Source organism: Thamnophis sirtalis, unplaced genomic scaffold, assembly GCF_051295495.1.
Source record: "Thamnophis sirtalis isolate CommonGarterSnake01/CBP01778 unplaced genomic scaffold, rThaSir2_p1.2 scaffold_1, whole genome shotgun sequence".
NCBI classification, from domain to species: Eukaryota; Metazoa; Chordata; class Lepidosauria; order Squamata; family Natricidae; genus Thamnophis; species Thamnophis sirtalis.
This window is the reverse complement of record NW_028261381.1, coordinates 77981136-78004855: the sequence shown is the minus strand read 5'-3', so window position 1 is coordinate 78004855 and position 23720 is coordinate 77981136. Positions and strand designations below refer to the sequence as shown.

The window sequence follows — 23720 nt, the reverse complement described above, 5'->3', positions numbered from 1 at the left end:
ATAAGTATGAATAAATTATGTATCATTATTTGTATTAATATCATCTTACAAACTTTTGATAAGAGTTAGCAGGTTGGGAATATCAATAACACTCACACCATCTTGTCTTTGGAACTCAAGTATTTTATATCATATAAACCTTCATGCTGCCCTGTTAATAATGCTCCCATATTTTAGATTATACTATTAATGGATTTGTTTAAGGACAACTATTTCATTGATGAGACAACCACTGACGTAGAGACTTTTCAGATTCTATGATAGAAGAGAGTCTTATTTTATTTTATCTTTTAAAACAGGATAACCTCTTATTTTATTTTTTAAAACAGTTTAACAAATGCTAACTGTAGTCAGTATGACATTTCAGGATAACTTTTAACAGAGAGCAAACTAAAATGAATTACATAAATTAGCAAGCAGAGGTCTGCTGGATTTCAGAGGGAAGGATGTTGGACAAGGCAGGAGCTGCCATGGAAAAGGTACACTTCCTAGCTCTCTTAAGATGGAAATGTTTTTAAAAAAGCATGTCCACCCTATATGGATCAATGTCCTTAGGGAAAAGCAGTGCCATATAGGGGTCCTATGCAGCTAGGGCTTTAAAAGGAATAGCTAACACATGTAATTGCACCTGGAAGGAAATGGAAGCCAGTGGTCACACAACAGAAGTGTTGCATGAGTAAACCTAGAGGACGTATCATTGTTTGTGCTGCCACACTGAGGACAAATTGTAGCTTCTGGGTGGTCTTCAAGGGCAGCCCCACATAGAGCACATTTTTGTGTGTCCAGCATTTCCCACCATTAACAATGGATTTATAAATGACAGTTCTCTGTTCATATCGGTCAAAATGCTTCCCCTTTGAGTTCCTCACTACAGTAACTCATGCCCTTGTCATCACCAGTCTAGAATATGACAACATGATGTTCCGCTTAAAAACCACCCAGCAGCTGAAGTTGGTTTAAAGTGAATTGGCCATTAGACTTTCCCAGTAGGAGAACATCACATCTGTGCTGCAGTTCCTGAAATGGTTATCAATGAGTTTCCAGGTACAATTAAAGTGCTGGTCTTGACCAGTGGTGGGTTCCGGATCCTGGTGCAACCGGTACGGTGCAACGGGGCCTGGCATCCACTACATGAACATGTGAAGCACGCATGCATCCTTACCTCCTACGACGGCTCCATGACGCTCCAGCTGCTCACCAGAGCGTCATGCAGGTGTTGTACACTCCGTGCGCGGAAGCGCCAAAGAGCTCAAATACAGGTACGGGGGGCAGGCAGGCAGGTGGGCCCTCTGGAGTACCGGAGCGGTACCCGGTGCTCCCGGCAGGCACCGATACGCCCATACCGGGGCGTATCGCCTGCAACCCACCACTGGTCTTGACCTATAAAGGTAGATGACCTTGATGGAAATATGCAAGAACTATTACCTAGGCAAAAGGATCTGAAGCACTTTGATGTCACAAAGAGATAACATTCGGAAGTGACTCAGGCAGATTTAACTGGAGTGAATCAGACTTGCAAAATTTTGTTATCATAATCATAATCAGTAAAAGTATCATTAGCTTTCCTCTAGAGTTGATTTCCTGGTCTGGTATATCCAATAATCCTTCATGGCTTGCCACCAAGTTACTTGCAGTGCCCTGTCATATATGTTTTCAGCTATAGATGTGTTAATTCTTATTCTACTCTATCCTTTGTAAATCACTCAAAGTAAATCACTCTGAGATTATGGAGGGAAATAAATGTAACAATAAATAAAAATAAACACATTCTCAATGTCTTGCTAACATATGCCCCAATCTTTCCAAGTAGGAAATGAATAGAGTTACCAATCATTCCTCTCCTGATATTTTCTCTCTCCCCTCCTCTTTCTCATCTTACCACAAGGTGGTATCAATTCATAGAATCAGAAACTTTTGCATCCAGAATTTATGGAAGTCCCAGCTCTAGACTATTTTCCTTTATAGGATTAAGTAGATTTATATAGCAAAGCATCAATTATATCTATTTCACGTGCTCAGACTGTGGGTATTATTTGCAATATACTCCAGATTATATTAAAAGGCAAGCATTCCAGAAATACCAAGAGAAAAACAACAACAGAACCTCCATAAAACACTTTAGCAAAGAAAATCCTAAAGTAGGAGAGAAGAACAAGAAAAAAATCATAATGAGAATGAAATCTGTTTACACAAAGTTGCTAACTAAAGTGATGGAATATGAGGCAGTGGGAAAAATACCAACTCTAGGCTGTGCAAAAATTCATTTTGGACATATAAGGGGAAGGAAAACTGGATCAACAGTTTAGATTAAATAGTTCTATGGAGTCAGATGGATTCAGATCAGTTTAACAGTCTGAAAAGACTTTTTCATTCAAAGGGCCCTTTTCATTAAATTAATTGAAAAAAATAAAATTGAATTGGCTTATTGTTATAAATCTTCAAATAAATGACTCATAGCAAATCAAAATTTCAAATTGGGTTCATAGCCACTTTATACATGCCTATAGACTGTAGTAGCTAGAATCCTAAATAGCAGTACTCCATACTACAATATTTAGGGTCAAAAACCAGTAATTTATCTTCAGTCCTTGAGGATGTACGTAAATTTGAGGTGCGGTCTATCATCTATCCACCCATCCATCCATCCATCCATCCATCCATCCATCCATATGATATATATATATCCACAATGGTGCAGTGCACTGCAGTAATGCAGGCTACTTTTGCTGACTGCCAGTTGCGTGCTATTTGGCACTTCAAATCTCACCAGGCTCAACGTTGACTTAGCCTTCCATCCTTCTGAGGTGGGTAAAATGAGGACCCAAATTGTTGGGGGCAATATGCTGACTCTGTAAACTACCTACAGAGGGTTGTACAGCACTACAAGAGGTATCATATATACCGGTAAGTCTACTGCTATCTATCTATCTATCTATCTATCTATCTATCATCTATCTATCTTTCTATCTATCTATCTATCTATCTATCTATCCATCCATCCATCCTCTTTTTCATCATCTAGCCATTCATCCATGCATCATCCATCCATTCATACATTCATACATCTATACTGCCCTTATTATTTTATAAATAACTCAAGATGGTAAACAAATACTCCTTCCTCTTTCTATTTTCCCCACAACAACCCTGTGAGGTCAGTTGGACTGAAAGAAGGTGACTGGCCCGAAGTCACCTTTCATATATACAGTATATAAAAATTTCAAATCATATAGAACAACTGTGCCAATACAGAGAAACCAAGGCCACATTGTTTATACAAAAGCAGAAAAAGAAAACACAGAATCCTCTGCAGAACTTGGTTTGGTGAGTTAATATTTCTTATATATATCTAATCATTCTTTTGCAGTGCCATTTTTTAGTCAAGCGGAACCAGTCAAATTAGCTTAGTTATGGAATTCTTTTGAGTATTTTATAGGATCCCAACAGCACAATTGTATTAATTCAGTGAACACAGGTTTTCAAAGTTGCTACCAGACGCATCCTCGGCATCTCTATTTAGTAAAGGCCATAGAAACAATATTTGGGTCTGGTCGGCACACTGCAATGTTGATGTAATCAGATTGATAAGAATTCAGAAGACAGTTCTGTAAATAGCTACTTGCTTTGGAAGTGCATCTTATTATCAGTGCAAAAAACCCATCTCTTTGCCAATTACTGGAAAGCTATTAGAAAGAAACTAACAAAGTTTTATCCAACTTTGAAACAAAGTTACTCCCAACAAAGTTTGGGAGTAAGTTTGTTATAAATGAGAAATAGTTCAATCACTAATACCCACTTTCAGTTTAATAAATCTTGTTAAAGAACACTGTAGAAAACATGCTTAGAATTATTATTTTTGGTTGAGAAGGCTATCAAAGAGCTGGACATTTGACAGGCATCTATAACTGGATGGACACAGGTATTGAAGTAATCTAGCTAGCAAATCAATGAGGTTGTTCCACATAATCATCCCTTCAAGATGATCTTATCTCTCCATTTGGCAACCATCTACATATAGTCCTCAATTCACAACAGTTTATTTAGTTAATGTTCAAAGTTACAACGGCACTGAAAAAGTGACTTATGACCATTTTTCACAGTTACAGCTTTTGCAGCATCCCCATGATCATGCAATCAAAATTCAGATACTTGGCAACTGATTCATAATTATGACCGGGGTTATGTGATCACTTTTTGCAACCTTCTGACAAGCAAAGTCAATGGGGAAACCAGATTCACTTAACAACCAGGTTGCTAACTTACCAACTTCAGTGATCCACTTAACACACGTGACAAGAAATGTTGTAAAGTGGGGCAAAACTCACTTAGCAACTTAACTTTGGGGCTCAATTATGGTTGTAAGTCAAGGACTAACTGTACTGCTTTATTGTTTAAGCATGCCTGTTGAATATGTAGGGCCCAGAGGCATTGTTGCAAATAGGTTCTAGTGCAGTGTTTCTCAACCTTGGAGACTTGAAGTCCTATGGACTTCAGCTCCCAGAATCCCCCAGCCAGCTGTGCTGGCTGGGAGATTCTGGGAGTTGAAGTCCACAGGACTTCAAGTCTCCAAGGTTGAGAAACACTGTTCTAGTGATATTCTGCGCTTAATAGTTTCTTCTATATTAAAAAAACTATATCCGCTCGTAATATTTGAACCTACTTTCTCTGATATACTGTACACTATATTCTTGTGTTATACCCAAGATCCCATCTTGATAAATGACTTGGTGTAGACAAATGTAACAGTCCTACATACAAAGCCTGTATTTTTATTTTGCTACTGTTGATATTTCTTGTTAAGGCCATGGCTCAAAACTGCTTTGTAAGGTTTATAACAACTGCTATTTTAAATGTACCAACATGAAGAAACAAATCACTTTTTGTTTCTCCTAAGCAGAATGTCAAAGGCAGCTAATGCCCTGCTGTGTTTCAGGATATACTTATGCTCTCAATTCTTGGCACACGCATAATCTGTATACGAAGCAGAAAGAACTCTCAGTGTTCTGATGAGACTACATGTGCTCACCGCTTCTAATCCTACCAGATAAATAATCAGATGAGAGGCAAAGTACAAATTATTACTGGTAACAGGAAATTGGTTAATAAAGTCTTCTGTTTTAAAAATATTACCCAAAGGCTGATATAACAAAATAATACTTTTCCCTTCTTTACTTGTCAGGTCATATTCACCCAATCAATTCAACTTTTATATTTTGGGAAAGCGGGGAATAGAGTTCTTATCTAAATGGCCAAATTTCTGAACATAGATTCCAGCCACAATACCGAGAAGCTTCTTCAAAGGTTGGTTAATTACCGCAGATTTTGCCTTCATCCAACTTGACTCAATTGGGTTAAATTAAAAGATGACAGATGGATGTGATCATTTACATACGTTATGTTCAGCGATAGGATCAGACCTTATAGGATCAGACCACCTGCTGTTCACGAGAGACTGTTTTAAGTCAACAATCTATTGGGTTACACCATTTTGATTCACAACACAGTTTGTTTCATTTGTTTGTTGCTTATAAGCCATTGTGGGTTTCTACTGGGATACTAAACAAGTCACAAATGCAAACTATGGTCTAGGACTAGTTTAGTAAGCCAGTAAACTAAACCTGAAAGTGTGTTCTGTGACCTTAAGGACAGCCTGCAGTGGTACACACACAAGTGCCAATGATTTGCTTTTGCTAGTTCTTACCATCTGTTACCCATTCTGAACTACCATTTTCCTGACCCTTTTGCTCTCCTGGTGGCATGCCCCCTTTTTATTCCAGTGCATTCCAGATTCCTACTTCAGGCATTCCACATGCACATTTGAAAAGGGAAATACAAGTTTAGCAATTTTACAGAGGAAATCCGGAGAAAATCAGGGTAGACAGAAGTGAGTGAAAAATAGGCATTAGGCACTATTCATTCTGCAAGTTTAAAAAAAAAAGTTTTTCTTCTTTAAAAACTATGGGGAACACTATGAAATAGGAAATACATGTGTGCTGCAGGTAAGCCAAACTAGAGCACAAAAAGGATGGAGGAAAGGATTAAACGTAATTTAATCCTTTCCTCCATTCATTCCATCCTTCTAACTCACTGAACTCAGTTTTTCTGTATTGCTTTTTAAAATTGAAGTATGTGTGCACTGTGTAGTTAAAGGCCTCAGCTCCAAATAATGAATTGACCAATTCTGGCAGATGACTTAAAAGTTCCTTCCCACGGGCAACAAAGTATTGGCTCTGGTACAAGAGCAAGTATAGCTTCTTAGCACCTTGTACTTTTGCTTTGCTAAATGGATTATGAATGACTGGAACAAAACAAGAGTATCTGCCCGGTGCTTTCCCGTACTTTGCATGAGAGCATATCTACAAACAGGATTTGAAGAATTTGTGCAACCGGAGTCCCAAAAGAGCCCTCGGTACTATAGGCAGTTGCCTACAAACACTTACTCCAGTGCTTTACAACTTAGAATAGAATAGAATAACAGAGTTGGAAGGAACCTTGGAGGTCTTCTAGTCCAACCCCCCTGCTTAGGCAGGAAACCTTACACTACTTCAGACAAACGATTACCCAACAACACCTTCTTAAAAACTTCCAGTGTTGGAGCACTTAGTTGGGATAGAAGTTAGGGCACAAGTTTACTCTTTAAAAACCCTGTTTCCAGTGGCCTCGGTAGGAGTTGAACTCCAGTGGATTGACTTGCAAGGAAAACACACAAGCGCCGGGCTGAGTTTCTTTGAAAACCGCCTGAGCAGTATTTTTACACTCTGCTGAAGTATGAATTCTTGGGCAGCCCGAGTGAAGTTAAGAAACAGAGATGGGGAGTGGAGGGGGAGCAAACCCAGTGTGTAGCCAGCCTCCTGCGACAGGCTGCCCGCTTAGTTCCGGGCCGAGGGGAGGGAGAGAGACTCTTTTCCGAGTCAGCCCTGCAGACACGGGGGCTACGTCAATCGCGGGAGGAAGAGCTCTCCGGCTACACGCGAGCCGTCGCACTTACGACGGAACCTCAGGCATCCCAGTCTCCAACTCCTGGAGAGCGGGGAGGGGGGCTGGGCTCTCTCTCTCTCTCCAGCCCACCCTCCCAGCGCCTTCACGCCTTTCCTACGCCAGGGACGAAGTGCTGGCCTTCCCCTCCATTTCCTCCCCTTGATTCCGGGGGTTTAACCAGGCCGCCGGGGAAGGGAAAGGGGGGGGGCGGACGTTAGAGGTCAGCAGCAGCCACCCAGAGCAGGAAGGGGGCGGAGGCGGCAGCTGCAGACGCAGGACCGGCCGGCGCGAGGTGAGAGCAAAAGTTGTTCGACTCACACGGTGAAATGATAGACGAAGCACTTCCAGCCGGTGGGTCTCTCCAAGAAGTTGTAAACCCGGCCTTGGATGTTGCTGCGGCTGAGCAGAGGTTTGCGGACGCTGTAGATGGAGACGCGCGGATCCAAGCTGATCGGCGGGCGCGGGAAATCGCCGCTCATCACTACCGTGGCCGCCTCGGCTACTTCGCCGCTGCTTGGCGGCTCTTTCGCGCCCAGGGCTCCCGCGGGCGAGGAGACGGAAAACGGCGCGTAGTGGGTGTTGGGGGCGTTCTCGGCCAGCTCCAGGACGGAGGGCTTCAGGCTGCCTTTCCTGGAGGAAAGAGACAGGCGCCCCAAGCTCCACGCCTTGGAGGAGGAAGAAGAAGACGACATCGTCCCGTCCTGGAAAGCTGCGGGGAAGCCAGCCGGGGGCGAGCGAAGGGGGCGAGCGAGAACGCTGCGCTCCCCGGCGGGCGAAGGCAGGCGCAGCTGGAGAGTCTCAACAAACGCGCACTGGCTCTCAACACTGGCTCGCCCGCTCCGTGCCCGGCGGAGAGTTTCTCCTTGGCCCTGCCCACAAAGGGGGAGGCTCCTCGGGAAAGGTCCCAGTTCTCCGGTTCGCAGCCGGCAACCGCCCAAGGAGTCGGGGCTCAGGAATCCAACGCGTACGGTTACTCTCTGATTCGAACGACCGGCGAGTACACGCCTGGTAGCTCCGTACCGTCCACATCGAAACGAGTTGCATCTCAACCCCTCAAGTACCCCCTAAGTGGCCAGTCAGGGGTGATTTGACCGGCAGAAGGGCCACAGCAGATGACAGTCGACCTTGGCTGACCTCGAGACAGCAAAACTGGGTCAAAAACTTGGTTGGTGTTTGAATGGAGAGATCACCAGCAACTCCCTGAGTTGAGGAAGTGAAGCATATCAGAAGAAGAAAGCCTTGCAAACAACTTCTGATGACCTGCTTCCCCCACCCCATCACAAACACACATATGAACATATTCATGAAGTCACTACAAGTAAAACTCAACTTACCGGTCTATACACAAAGGAGGGTTTTTTCCCCCCTCTACAAGTTCATTAGAAGTATTCCAGTTATGGAGATTGCTTGGTTAACTCTTGTTTTAGGACTACTCAGAGGGACAACATTAAGCCAAAATGAGAAAGAATCCGTGGTGGGATTTAAAAATTTTTACTACCAGTTCTGTGGGCATGGCATGGTGGGCGTGGCAGGGGAGGGATACTGTAAAATCCCTTCCCTCCCGATCAGCTGGGACTCAGGAGGCAGAGAATAGATGGGGCCAGTCAGAAATGGTATTTACCGGTTCTCCGAACTACTCAAAATTTCTGCTACCGATTCTCCAGAACTAGTCAGAACCTGCTGAATACCACCTCTGGAAAGAATGACTTCGAATTTGGTGCTTGAGGATTTTTACTAAGTGCTCTCATAAGACAGGACTTCTCATAACATATGTATTAGGAGTGCATGCAGAAGTTATAATGGAAGATATATGCATAATGAAGATGTATGCCACATTTTTCTGTGACAGTGATCCCCTCCTTTAATAGCTGAAGTCCGTTCAAAGCACAGGCTGCGCACAGTTATTCTGAGCACTACTGCAAGACGGATAAAGCAGTGACTTGTGAAACAGGAAATCCACAACCACAAAATAATTACTTTGAATTGAATATTTATTTCCATTTAGAAATTATATCTTCTTTGCAATGCTGGTATTTACATGATACCTGCAACCTAAGTAGTAGAATGACCACCACTTCTTTAACTGCAATGGTGATTGCTAAGATAATGTTCATGAAGCACTTTGAACTCTGTAAAGGACAATAAAAAGTATGGTAAATCTTGGCAGCAGTGTTGATTCTTTCTTAAACCACACCAAAGAGTAAATTAGTCAACTGTGATTTTTTTCCCCCAGCTGTACTGTCGTCAAACTTGCCCATTGTCCCTTTTTTTACGTAACCACTACTCAATCCCACATTGAATAAGCTTGTTTGGATGCCCAGAGAGTTTCAACCCCTGTAGAGCTGGGAAGCAAGCTGAAGCAATGTTTTCAAGCTGAACAGGAACTGGCCTCACTGCAAATAAAAAAAAACAAGTATTAGAAATGGTCAGTTAGTGTGCACTGATCCCAAGAAAATAGAGATACAGAGGTGCTCCAGCCCTAAAACAGTTGAAATATCACATAAAATATTGCACTCTTCTAAATTGAAATGAATACCTGTTCGTAACAGGTTGCAGTTTACGTAAGCCCCTGGCTATCAGCAAATGTATTACAAGCACCAGCTATAGCTAGACAAGTAAGATAGAGGGAGCTAAACATTACTACATAATCTTGAGCTATAGAAAGCTGAAGCCTTGCAAGCAGTTCTTTTTACAAGCCATAGACTTACAGCAGAAAGAAGAGAATAAAAATGGATGGCATACCAGGAGAAAGAACATGCAAGAACATGAGCACCAGTGAGATAACAAATGGATTCTCACATTGCATAATGCTGAGGTTTGCTTAGCCATGGTTTGTTGAGGAATCTGGTATTGGCTGGATTTACACAATGTACGAAGCTCTGAGTTATATTTAGCAAACCACAAAGCTGGGTTCACAACAAAATCACATACCCACATTCTGGACACATTTCTCCATAGGCATTGTATCTGCAGAGTTGCGGGCATCTAAGCTTTCAGAATTCAGTTCAACCTGCGTCAGATCACAAAAGCAACTCATTTTGGATCATTTAGTTGGTTGTTGAGCTCAGTCTGCATCCCACTGTAAGATAAATCACTCCTCTTTGGACTGTGTTAAGTGCTATCAATAATGCAATCAAAAGAATCAGTGGAGTTGGAGATATATGGATATAGAAGCAATATTTTCCCTATGGAATTTTGTCTCTCATAGTTGTTGAAGCTTGCCAGGGAAATTTTTTTGATAATCTAGTCCTAAAATATCAATGCCACTGCAGGACAGTACAAGTAGTCCTCATTAGTTTAACGACTCGTTGAAGTTACTACAGCACTGAAAAAGTGACTTATAGCTGGTCCTCACACTTATGATCAGCATAGCATCCCCGCAGTAATGTGATCAACATTCGGGCTCTTTACAACCAGTATGTATTTATATTGATTGCATGTCCTGTGGTCAGCATTTGCAACCTTCTCAACTTGCTTCTGACAAACAATGTCAATGGGGGAAAAAGGAGTCACTTAACAACTGCACGAGTCACTTAATAATTGCAATGATTCACTTAAAAACCATGACAAAAAGGTTGAAAATTGAGCGTGATTCACTTAATGCCCACCTTGTTCCTCAATGGAAATTCTGGTCCCAGTTATGGCAGTAAGTTGAGGACTATTTATAAGTTCCTTTTTGTTCTCTAGGAGGAAATTGCCTGAAAGATATCTGTACAAATATAATATAAGATATTGTACAAATATAATTTCATCTCCCATCCTTTTTAAGGAAAGTTCTACAGTGGATGATGGCTCACTAGCCCCAGGTAATGTTGAAAAGAAGAATTCAAGTAGTCTTGGTAGAAGACCGTATTTGTATTTGTATTTGGTTTATTTGTATGCCACCCTTCTCCAGGAGGGACTATTGTCACAGTGCTACACAAATCTCTATGTGTATGTCAACAGTATTACTGAATATAGGCAATTATTTATCTGAAAAATAATAAAATGGGAAAATTGCAGAAAGCAGACATTAAAATAATCAGGGAACTCAATAAAGGAAAATCAAATACGCTGATGCCATTTCAGTTTAGAAAAAAGGCAGCTGAGAAGGCATGTGTGATTGAAGAGTAGAAGTGGACAAGGAAATTTTTTTATCAGCTTCTCAATAGTCTAGGACTAAAAATTATCCAGTGAAGTAGGTTAGAAATGGACAAAATAAACTTGGAGATTTAATAAATTTGTGGAGGGTAGATTGATCAAAAACAAATAGACTTGTATACTTAGTGTTACTACCACACTGAGAGCAGCATGCTCCCAAATACTATATGTAGGGAATTGAGTGGGAGGCAGAAAGTTTTCACCTCCTGCTCATGAACATTCCAGAAACCTCATGTTGGCCACTGTGACAATCAAAAGGCTGGACTAGGATGGGCCTTGACTTGATCTAACAAGTTACTCTTATGTTCTAATGAAAAACTAGTTTAAATACACTTCATTCTTAGCTTCTCACCAGTTTTGAAAGCAAAAAGTAGCTAAACTCAGTAATTGCCAGTGACTGATTAAATAATGAAACCCACTGGGTTTTGTTGATTTTGTTTAGCTTTTGACACTACTGACCATAATATTCTCTGTCTCTATTATCTGATTTAGAATTAGGAGACCCACTGCTGTAGTAACTTGCCAGTCTTAAAGATTCGTTTTGGGAGAATCTTCTTTCAGTCTTTAGCCTTTAATTTGCAGAATGCAGAGAGTTTTAATTTTGGGATATTTTTTTCCTAACTGTTGCAAGTCATGCTGAAACATAAGTTATATGTCTGTCTGTCTATCTTTATCTCATCCATCATCTATCTATCTATCTATCTATCTATCTATCTATCTATCTATCTATCTATCTATCTATCTATCTATCATCTATCATATGCTTTTCTTTCACTCATAGGAATGTGAGATAAGTTGTGGATCTCCTGAATAAACAATTTGGTACTCTTTGGGAGCAGATAGGAAAACAATTTAAATGTTAATTCACCATTGTGCATTTGCAACACAGGTTGTTCTAGATGATGATTAAAAACAAATGCAACTGCATACCTCGCCATAGATTAGGTAAGGAATTTGGGGGTTCGCTTGGTCCTGTTATCTAGGAAACCCAAGTGGCAAAGTCACTGTGAGTACTTTAGGGCAATATGTTGCAGCCCTGTTTTGAATCAGGATTATTGAAATATACTTCCTGTCAGTCTTCTCTGAGGTTTGATGAGAAATTCCAGACGGTGTGAGCATTTAATCATCAGATGGTTGATACAGGACAGAAAACAGTACTTGCATCTCATTGATGTCAGCAACATTGGGTATCAAATTGATTTTGGGAGAATTTCTAACTGTCTTCTATGAAAAAGTTTGAAATGGGATTACCTATTTTATCTTACCCAAACCTGTTTGAATGCTACTTAATAGTCAGCAGTTCCACTCACTCATCTGCCAGTTAGAACAGCTAAATTAGCAAGGACATGCAGCAGGGTTTTCTTAGTGATGGCCCTCAGTGCTGGTGCTTCAGCTTTGTTCTTGGCATCTCACAACTTTAGTTCAAATTTATTTCATTATCTTTAAGGTCAGGTTAGATTTTTCCTGAGTAGGCTTGACTTTAGTAACTGCAGCCTTGCTGTCCCTTATGATCTCGATGCATCTGAGATAATGGGAGTGAAGCAGTGGTTTTACAAACAACTCTTCTAACAATACATTAATCTTTAATGCATGATTTGGCTATTGGGAGATCATTTTCATTTCTGTCAATAACCATTTGTTTCTCACAATAGACCCATTTCATTTCTCTGAACATTTACATGTTTTAAAATGTCTTCATCCATTTTCACATCTTTGATAAAATGTCTACCGAGTTATACAGATTAATTTACTTGCTCCAGTTTTCATTGCATCATACAATATATTTAACATTTCTTGGAAATCATTCAGGTTCTTAGCCAACACCATGTCATCATCTTCATACAAATGTGCAGTACACCTATATTCATATTGGCAGCCAATTAATTTTGACATCATTACAGCAATCTATAAGTAAAGAACCAAGAGGATATTACACAACCTTACTCCTGGCTTAATACTGAACCATTAACCATACATTGTATTTAGTCTCACATATGCTTCCCTTTCATCAAATACTGCTCAGATTGTATTCAGCATCCAGATTTCAACTTCTATGTTCATAGAAACAAGTTAGACCTATTCACTTTATTATATCATTTTTATGACTCATCAAATGTACAGTCAACTTTCTTTCTCATCATACATTTCTCAATGATCTCTTAAAGAGTAATAGTCTTGTCTGCAGAGCCCATGCTGCACTTCCCAAATGTTGCTTGTTGTTACCCTTTCAATTGGTATTTTGCAAAATATTTTCTCAAGCAGACTTATCAAAGTTAATTGCCCTTTAGTTTTTGCATTCACATTTGTTGTCTTTCCTATTATGGAAGAGAATAATGGAATAGGCATAGATGCAGTCTTCACATACGCAGACAATAACAAATTGCATAGGCACTGAATAAGCAAACCACACCTATATTTTAGCTTTTAACAGAACACTAGAACAATGGAAGGAACAGTGGATGTATTCTAGTATAACGCCCTGCTCAAGAAGAAGATCCTATGTCATTCTGGACATATGACCATCTAATCTCTTCTTTAAAACCTTCAGTGATGGAGCACTGACAACTTCTGGAGGCAAGCTGTTCCACTGAATCATGGTTCTCCGTCAGGAAATTTCTCCTTAGTTCTAAATTGGACCTGTTGTTGATAAGTTTCCATTTGTTTCTTCTTGTCCTACTCTGAGGTGTTTTAGACCTTTCTTTGTGACTGCCCCTCAGATATTAGTCATACCTACTATAGTTCCTGCAACCGTTCATTGTATGTTGTAGCCTCCAGTCCTCCTATCATCTTTGTTTCTCTTTTCTTCTTTCTTTCTAGAGTCACATCTTTTTTGCATCATGGCTGCAACATTTCAAGTATGATTTTACCAAAGCAGTGTAAAGCAATACTAATGATACCTATACAAACCTGCAACATTCCCACAGTATTTATCATTTCCTTTTCATATTTTTTTTCTGAGATGGTAGCTTTTACAACATTTGTCTCAATTCCTCTCTAATATAACACATTTCCATACAGATCTTTAAAATATTCTTTCCAATGTTCCCTTATCTTGTTCTATCCCAAATCATTTCATTTCTTTTATTTTTAATTACATCTTTTCTCTCTGTATATATCAACTTTCCCTCGACCTCATTTTTACAGCAAGTAATTCCTTATGTGCATTTTTGTCATATACATTCCTCTTCACTATGTTCCCTCAAGCATCTTTTTCCATACATTCCATGAGCATAAAAATGCCACTTATGTGGCCTTCTGTAATGTACATTTTTCCACTCTGTTCCAACCATCTTCTGCAACCTCTTTCCTTATATTCATGCTCCATTCATTCTTTTAGGAGATTAATTTATCTTCCAACATGTTTCTCATTGGACTCATACTTTTCCAAATAAGACTCATGCTTTTGTTTCTCGCTCTTATTTTATTTGCCTCTTGTTTATTGCACCTCTTTCATTTTCTTCTTTATCTTTTCTCTCAAAATGAATTCCTCACATTACCCCCTCCCCAAAATGGACATTCAATACATCCTGCTATGATTGTACCTGTTTTTTTTTCTTTTATCAGGGTGGAGTTGGGGCGACTGAAGCACAACGGGAAATTACGCATTATGTTTGAAGTTATGCAGTTATAACTTTCAATCTGAAATTATCTGAGGTGAAAAACATTTGTTTTTATATTGGCTTAGAATTATGATTCTTAACTCTCAGGAATGTTTTAGAAATGTGACAACTGTCCAGTGGTGGGTTGAACTTACCTTCACTAGCAATTTGCTGATTGCATGCACACATGTTCTGTTCACATACACGCCTGACTCGCGTTGCGAGTCCACCACCCCTGCAACAACCAGCTGATTGTCGGGGCTCACGCAGGCGCCACATGCTGTGCACGGGTGCACAATTTGCCTTTTGCCATAAAACAGGTACAGAGTGCAGATTTGCGCTCAGCTGCTCCGGGCCACTACCAGTTCGGCCGAACTGGGCCAAACCAGCAGCAATCCACCTCTGCAATTGTCAAATAATATCTGTCTTGAAACAAGCTTGCTTAAGTAGCCACTAAAAAAAAGTGCTACATCGCTGACTTGATTAAAAAAAGAAAAGGCTTTGTTCAATAATTGATATGACATGCTTTGCAAAACATTGACCTCATGCACTGTCTATTTGCTTCTATGGAAGGTCTTGCTTAATTAATTAAGCTACTATGCCAGGCTATCTACTATAGGACTTAGTGCAAGTTTAAGAGACTGTAACACCCAACACGATATTCTGTAATAAATGAAAAGATTTCATGCCTTTGGTACAATAAGCTGAAGAATATAATTATCCCTTGATCGGGATTCTGTTTTCCTCTTTGAGCTTATTATAGAAAAGTGCTAGTTCACAAGCTTCTTCCCAGAGCTCAGGTTCAAGGGTTACACTGGTGCTTAGACAAAAATGTGGTGGCAAGATAAGTTGCTATGTAAAGTTAAGCACACAGGGAGGGACACACACACACACACACACACACACACACACACACACACACAGAGTTATTTTCAGCTCCTGACAAAGGTGCCTCAGTGTTTCTTCAGATGTTTTGTTTAAGTATCATTTGTTTGCTTCAGAAAAGCAAACTATAACAGAGAAGATAACTTTGTTATTATCATGACAATAAGTTCACCAGTAGCTCTTCAAACCTGCCAAGAGTACACAAAAGGAGCCAAATTAGGCTAGGTGATCTGTGAGCGGATGTCACAAAACATGGCATTGCATCACTACAACAGCATCATAATATTGGCATCATAGGCACGCATGTTAAGGGAATTATTCACACTCAGTGTTCCTGATTCTAATCTCACTTATCCTCATAACAACTCTGCATGGAAAGAGACCAGGAAATAGAAATTGTACTAGGAATTGAATCTGTGTAAATAACATTTTTATTCCCAACTCTTTCTCCAAAGAAATTTGGGAAATACAACTATTGAAGTGGTTCAATTTTTTTGAGGAAGTATAAACGTTAAAATTATTATTATTATTTTTTACAAAAGCTATTCTACGAGCAACCTACAGTATTTTCTTGTGGAAACTCTGAACATTTATAGTATATTGGAAATTATTGGGAATGGATAGAATTCCTTCAAGGTAAGGCAATACTATTTTCATATATATTCCAAGGATGTATTTCCCCCCTTCCACAGTAAGCAAAAGAGGAGCGTTTCACAGCATTAGCCAATTCATGCTCCCATCAGATTTTTAAGAAAACAATTCCCAATACTATTAAATTATTTTCAGACAGCATACAATCAGCTCTCTCCCTCTTAATATCTAAGATAGACAGGCAATATTTGTTCCCTCTTGCTGGGCATAGTATGATAACATGATGGCTCATTTTCTATTCATGTACAGTAAATTTGCAGGGAAATAACTCTGCCAAAACTCTGCCAACAGAAGAGATCCTCTTTAAAGGAAATCCCTAAAAGTAATTAGACTGTTTTTTAAACAGGCTATCAATATGCAGATATTGATCTGAGCTTCTGTTTTCCTCTTGTGCATACCAATGATTGAAACTAAAGCACCTTTACTCAAGATATATTTCTTGGCTTCAAGTATTGGAAAATGAATTGGAAAAAGTACAAGCAATTTCTGCGCAACAGATACATGAACAATTGGGGTACACAATGATATATGTATAGGCAAATACCACTACCCCCGCCCCAATTTGGATCTGAATTTTGTGTAGAAAACAATCATAGAGCAGGTTATTCACAATTATACTGGATCATCATCAATTAGAAGAACTTTTCTTTTAAAGCAGTAGGATTGGGGCGGGGGGGGGGATAAAGAAACAAATTGGTTGATTTTTTTAACATTGCTTCATAGCATTTTTAAAAACCCAAGTTAATTTCTATTCTCAGTTGACCTTCTTTCATTTAAGGAGCTTAAGATCTCCCTTGGACATATCAATGTCCCTTTCATTGTAAAATTTAATCTTTCATTTCATTGAAAAACCACTGTTCAGTTGTTCTTTATTTTCACTTAGCTTTTTCCTCTTGTTTATTCATTTCTCATGTAAGTAATTTGTTACAGATAATTGGCTTCTACATTTTAATTTTGTTTAGTCTTCTTCCCCTCTTTTATTCATTTAATTTTGGCACTGTTGACAAATACATGCGGGTATATACATGTTAGAATTAAGCAGTGCTATTGTAGACAGAAGAAGGGCAGGCGGCTATCTCAGTCAACTGTCACTAGCAAAGGATTAATATGAGTCAGTGGTGGCACAGTGGTTAGAATCCAGTATTGCTCACTGCCAGGATTTCAATTCTGACCAGGTCAAGGTTGATTCAACCTTTCATCCTTTCAAGGTTGGTGAAATGAGGACCGAGGTTATTGGGTCCAGTTTAGAGATATGCTGACTCTCTAAATGGCTTAGAGAGATCCATAAAAGCACTATGAAGCTTTATATAAGTCTAAGTGAATTGTTATTGCTATGAATTATGCAAAAATAGGTTCTGCAAATAGTTGCTTAGGTAAATGAATCTATAACTTGAAAATCCTAACAATGGTTTTTATCACATTTATTATCTTCATCCCCACAAAATAATCTAGATTTCTATAAGTTTTATCCACTCTAGGAAGGAAGGAAGGAAGGAAGGAAGGAAGGAAGAAAGAAAGAAAGAAAGAAAGAAAGAAAGAAAATTTAGCAATCCCTATTGTAAAATAGTATTATTCAGCAAACCTCAAACCAGATTCTGCAAAATTGGGTGGACTTCATTCCTTCATAATTGTCTGTTGTTTCTGGAAATTTTGACCTCCTATGATTAAAAAATAAATAAAAGTGTTATAAATATTTTTAAACTTTTATGTTTTATTCTGTGGTAGAAAATGGATGGGCAAAGTTCTGGTTTCCCAAATACTGTTGCAGAATCAGGAGTTATCTATAAGCATGTCAACTTCATTATGGAACATATTTGATGAAGGACAATAAGAGAAGAGACATTAATTTGGAAATTGTTGAGTCACCTTCATTAATCCTTATGAATTACTGATAATTATTAATATATTATTATTCATAACTCTTTGAGGCAAGTTTTTTGGGGCCAAGAGCTTCATTATTAGGGCTATAGAGGTCACCTCTATAGGCATAATTATCAAGATTAAGATGTTTGCAAAGCTGATTTCTCTTCTGTAAAAGAAAAAAAAACTATAATTGTGCCACTGCTGTTTGGCAATTTATGGTTAATTTTTTTGTCATATATTAAGGTCATCTGGGGGCTGAAAAAAACATATATTGAGCAATAGTCCATTGATAAATTTTTCTTGCTGTACTATATCTTTAGCAAAGCCATTATTTTCTCATTTTCAACACTTGCTCAATGTTAATATGGGGTTAGTAGCACATACTTATTTTACAGAACTGTTGCAATAATTATACAGATAAAGTGTACTGTATATGCAAATGCTTTGCAAAGTGTTATAATGAAAGATTGATCTGAATGTTTAGAACAGTCAACTATTAGCATAACTACTGCCTTAAAAAATCTACCTTTGAAAGATCTACCTTATTCAAATATTTACCATTAAATTTATTTCTTGGCATCTGATATCCTAATAAGATTGTGGTTTTATTGCTGCCTTTCTGATAGATCAAAAACCACCCTGGTTTCTATAGTTGACAATTAATTTCATTTCTGTTCTGCTTGATTAATTTGTCACCTCTAAGGTTAACAGATTTATCAGTATTAATCAGAAATATTAGAAATATCAATCAGTCAATAATATTTATAATATAATAATTATATTTTTTTGGTCGATCATAAGCAAAATTTAAAAAGACAAAAAATGAAGTAAATAAATGCAATAATATACTAACAACTAGCAGATTAAATTATAATATAATATTCACTCCTCTATTACTATCTTAATACAGTTGAGGTTGAGGTTTGTTTTATTTATTTATTATACTCAGAGCGGCGAACAACTCAAGCGGGAAAGGGAACATACAAATACAAAACAAGCATTTAAAATAGCCAACAACCACACCTGTCGAGAGGGGAAGGGAGCTCATCAACCCCAGGCCTGCCGACACAGCCAGGTTTTAACAGCTTTTCGGAAGGCCAGGAAAGAGGTGAGGGTTCGAATCTCTGCGGGGAGTTCGTTCCAAAGGGCCGGAGCTGCAACAGAGAAGGCCCTCCCCCGGGTCGTAGCCAGATGGCATTGGCTGGTAGACGGTTGTTTCCCAGGTGATATATTAATAGGTATAAAATAAAAATAGAAACTATATATCTACCATACCTTATTAGTTAAGATGTAGCAAACCAAAAGCAATATTTAAAATAAAGATAAACAAGTCTTTAACCAGTTTCTTTCTTTGCAGCAACATACATTTTAGCTATTGCACATTTAATGATAGATTACAGTGACAAATTTGACTGCTTAATACTTTCCATATTTTACACCACTAAACAAAACCCTGGCTAATAGCAAAAGTTGTCAATTTACATCGAAAGTACAAAATGTGGGTCATTTTGCCTTTAAGTTGCTTCATAAGCTACAATAATTATAAATGTAGCCATATTGCTGTATTTTCTACTGTACATAAGGTACTATCTCTACTGCATGTTGTTATTTATTATGCAATATTTAAGTTGTAAAGTAGCAACAACATGTAAAATGTATTCTTTCAATTACTAGAGTAGATTACTACAATCCAATATATCTAGTCTAGAGAAGTACATTGAAAATTAGATAATTACACTATTATTTTCTTTAACTGGCATTAGATTTGATACTAGGTTGTTATGGGTGTGATCTCCTGGAATTATTTTAATTATACAAACAATAAATATATTGCACAAATTAGCAACTATGTGTATCTACTAAGAAACACAGAAAGTATAATGAATTAATGTAGCATTGAAAGTACCATTTGTTATTTATTAAGTAGTACAAAATGTACTGCGCATCACCCTTTGGAAATCATGTCAGTGAGGGCAATGGGATTATGTTAGGATAAGTGATCTCAGGACTGCAGTGGCCTATTGCAACAGAGAAAAATGCTAATAGAGAGTATTGCATGTCATGTTATATAATAGGTTAAAACATAAACATTCATTTGACTACGTATTAATTTGTCAACCTGGATGGAGCTCTCAATAATAAAGTAATTCTTGGTGTCTTACAGAATAGGATGAACACATCATGTAAAAAAAATAACAAGTAAAATTAAAAGGGACAAAATCAACAGTATAATTCATGTTCACATTTCTAGCCAAGCACCATCCCAACTATTTGTACTTTTATGGCTATTTGTACATTTATGGCCATGAAAATCTAACAGGATCAGGACAATCCATTGCCCAATAACCTACTTTACAATTCTGCAGTTGAAGTGTTGCTTTTACATCATAAGACCAATTCAATGGAATGGCTTCCTGTGAGAATTGTGCTTTTATCTGAAAATGTTCTTTTTTTCTTTTTGGGAGGGTGTTTGAGGCCAATGCCAAATGATGTCTAGCATTTATGTTCTGCTATTTTTGGCTGTAGGCTTTTCTAGTTTTAATTGTTACTTATTGATCTTTCATATCTTAGCTGCCATGTTGTTAGCTATCCATTGGAGTTGAGTATCTATAATAAATATAACTAAATAAGAAAAAAAAAAGAATCTGCATACAATCATAATGGGGTATAAATGTGGTATATACTTACATAAATAAATAAATAAATAAATAAATAAATAAATAAATAAATAAATAAATAACTTTGTAGAGTTGTCCTTGAGGATAATTTTGGACAAACAATTAATACAAAATGCTGTGGTAAGAATACTGGTTACAAGTGGGCAACATACATATACCATGCCAATCCAGAAACATCTTCATGGTTTCCCACTTTTACCACTCGTAACTTATAAAGCCCTTCATGGTATTGGACCTGGGTACTTGAGAGACCGCCTGCTGCCAATTACCTCCCAAAGACCCGTCAGATCTCACAGGGTCGGCCTCCTCCGGGTTCTGTCCACCACCCAATGCCATCTGGCTACTACCCGGGGGAGGGCCTTCTCTGTAGCAGCCCCGGCCCTTTGGAATGAACTCCCCGCGGAGATCCGGACCCTCACCTCTCTCCAGGCCTTCCAGAAAGCTATCAAAACCTGGCTGTGCCGGCAGGCCTGGGGTTGATGAGTTCCCCTCCCCTCTCGACTGGTATGGCTGTGTGATTTTCGTGTATTTTAATTATGTGTACTGTTGTTTATGTTCCCTTTCCCCCCTGAGTTGTTCGCCACCCTGAGTCCCTCCTGGAGAAGGGCGGCATACAAATAAACCAAATACAATACAATACAATACCACATAAAACTATTTACTGGATGATTGGAATGAAAAAAAGGGCACACATAGAAGGTGACTTGGTAGCACCAGAGAACAACTTGATTGTAATCACAACCAGCTGGACATGAGACAACTGTATAGTATAATACATCTGCAAGAAGAGCTAATACAGTTTTGAGCAGCATCAGAAGGAAGAACAGATGAGGTGCTAAGTCCTGTCTACTTTGTATTGGTGAAACAACACTGAAAAGAATGTCTACAATTCTGAATGATATTTATAGGTTAGAACTGATTCAAAGAAAGGTGACAAAGTTCAAACATGGACTTGGGAATGACCTGAAGAAATCTGGCATGCACAGAAAAGAAAACATGATTTAGTATTGAGAAACACAAAAGTGTGTAATAGATAAGATGTTTGGAAACTGCATTCCTTTGTCATAGAAACTTGGAGTAATAAAGTAGATATTTGCAGATACCTAGATTTAATATAAAGAGAAACTTTCCATCATTAAGATCTATATAAATGTAAAATACTCTATTTAGGACATGGACATTCCATCTCAGGATGTTTTTAAGAAGACACCATCTCTTGATGATAGTTTAATTGTTTTTTTCTGAACTTCTTGGATTAGATGATTCTTGTGGTTTGTTTCATATGCTATGATTTTATGCTCTTAATAGTTTGAAATTAAGAGCACGGGATAAAATACCATCAATATGCGGACGATACGCAACTGTATCTGTCCGCCCCGTGCCAACTCAACGAAGTGGTGGACGTGATGAACCGGGGTCTTGAGGCCGTTAAGAACTGGATGAGTGCTAACAAACTGGTACTCAACCCAGACAAGACCGAGTGGCTGTTGTGTTTCCCTCCCAACAATTTGGCTAATATACCATCACTCAGGCTGGGGGGTCAAATTCTATACCCCTCAGATAGGGTTCGTAACTTAGGAGTCCTCCTGGATCAACAGCTGACTTTTGACCATCATTTGTCGGCTGTGACCAGGGGGGCTTTTGCCCAGGTTCACCTGGTCCGCCAGTTGCGACCCTACCTGGAACGGGAGGCTCTCGCAACAGTCACTCGAGCCCTTGTGATCTCTAGGCTGGAATACTGCAATGTGCTCTACATGGGGCTGCCCATGAAGTGCATCCGGCGACTGCAGTTAGTTCAGAATGCGGCCGCGCGAGTGATAGTGGGCGCACCGCGGTTCGCCCACATAACACCCATCCTCCGCGAGCTGCACTGGCTACCTGTTGATCTCCGGGTGCGCTTCAGGGTGTTGATGACCACCTTCAAAGCACTCCATGGTAGTGGATCTGAGTACTTGAGAGACCGCCTTCTGCCGATTACCTCCCTTCGACCGATTAGATCGCACAGACTGGGCCTCCTCCGAATTCCATCCGCCAGTCAATGCCGACTGGCGACTACACGGAGGAGAGCCTTTTCTGTTGCAGCTCCGACCCTGTAGAACGACCTCCCCGTCGAGATACGCACCCTCACCACCGTCCAGGCCTTCCGCACAGCCCTTAAGACCTGGCTATCCCAACAGGCCTGGGGATAGGTTTCCAATTTCACCCCGCCCGAGTGTTCAGTGTTGAATGCAAGTTGTGTTTTTATCATTTTATTTTATTCACATATTGTTTGTTTTTGCATTTCACCCCCTTCCCTATGATTGTAAGCCGCCCTGAGTCCCCTCAGGGAAAAGGGCGGCCTATAAATCCTAATAAAATAAAATAAAATAAAAAAATAAAAAATAAAAAATCACTTGTGTCCATATTTATATGCTAATATCTTCTTCAAAGATCCTGTTGAGGTATAATGAGTAGCCATTTAGGACCAAGCTATAAATTCTTGTAATTCCCATGAGTCACAAATCATTTTTTCAACACCAAACAAGTACATTTTTATTCTCCTGGGGCCTTTTAAAACTGCTCTTACTGTTAATATTTTTATTTCTGCTTTTACTTGCCATTGTTTTGGTGTTTATTCCTTATGTTATTCCTTATATTATTGCACCTTGAGAATGTATCAGTTTTTTGTATGTATATTCCAGTTGATGCGCTATAGGCCTGTGATAGCGAACCTCTGGCACGCATGCCAGAGGTGGCATGCAGAGCCCTCTCTGTGGGCACCCGCGCCATCACCAGATGTTCTTCTGGTTTCTGGCATGTATGTGCCAGCCAGCTGATTTTTGTGAGCACCAGAGCACCAGAAAGCAGCATGAAAACAGTAAAAAAACAGCCCCCAAATGGCCAAAAAACAGACATGCATGTGCAGGCCAGCCGGTCTTTGGTTTTC

At 39.2% G+C, this 23720-nt stretch overlaps 1 protein-coding gene and 1 long non-coding RNA gene across 3 annotated transcripts in view; both read right to left on the bottom strand.

The window, feature by feature from the left end:
* Window positions 1-7765, bottom strand: part of KCNQ1 (potassium voltage-gated channel subfamily Q member 1) — a 360955-nt gene extending 353190 nt beyond the window's left edge. The window contains exon 1 of one of the 2 annotated variants that reach the window (XM_087716811.1): window positions 7297-7765. In XM_087716811.1, the coding sequence (XP_087572937.1) occupies window positions 7297-7670 (374 nt within the window). In that variant the 5' untranslated portion in view covers window positions 7671-7765. The remainder of the gene's footprint in view (window positions 1-7296) is intronic. The other variant, XM_087716814.1, reaches the window with a different exon arrangement.
* A 1186-nt stretch (window positions 7766-8951) lies between these two features.
* LOC148049575 (uncharacterized) overlaps window positions 8952-23720 on the bottom strand; it is a 97245-nt gene continuing 82476 nt past the window's right edge. Inside the window, exons 4-5 of the long non-coding RNA XR_015696807.1 lie at window positions 9910-10096; window positions 8952-9371 (exon numbers count right to left, since the gene is read on the bottom strand). This is a non-coding gene — a long non-coding RNA (uncharacterized LOC148049575). The remainder of the gene's footprint in view (window positions 9372-9909; window positions 10097-23720) is intronic.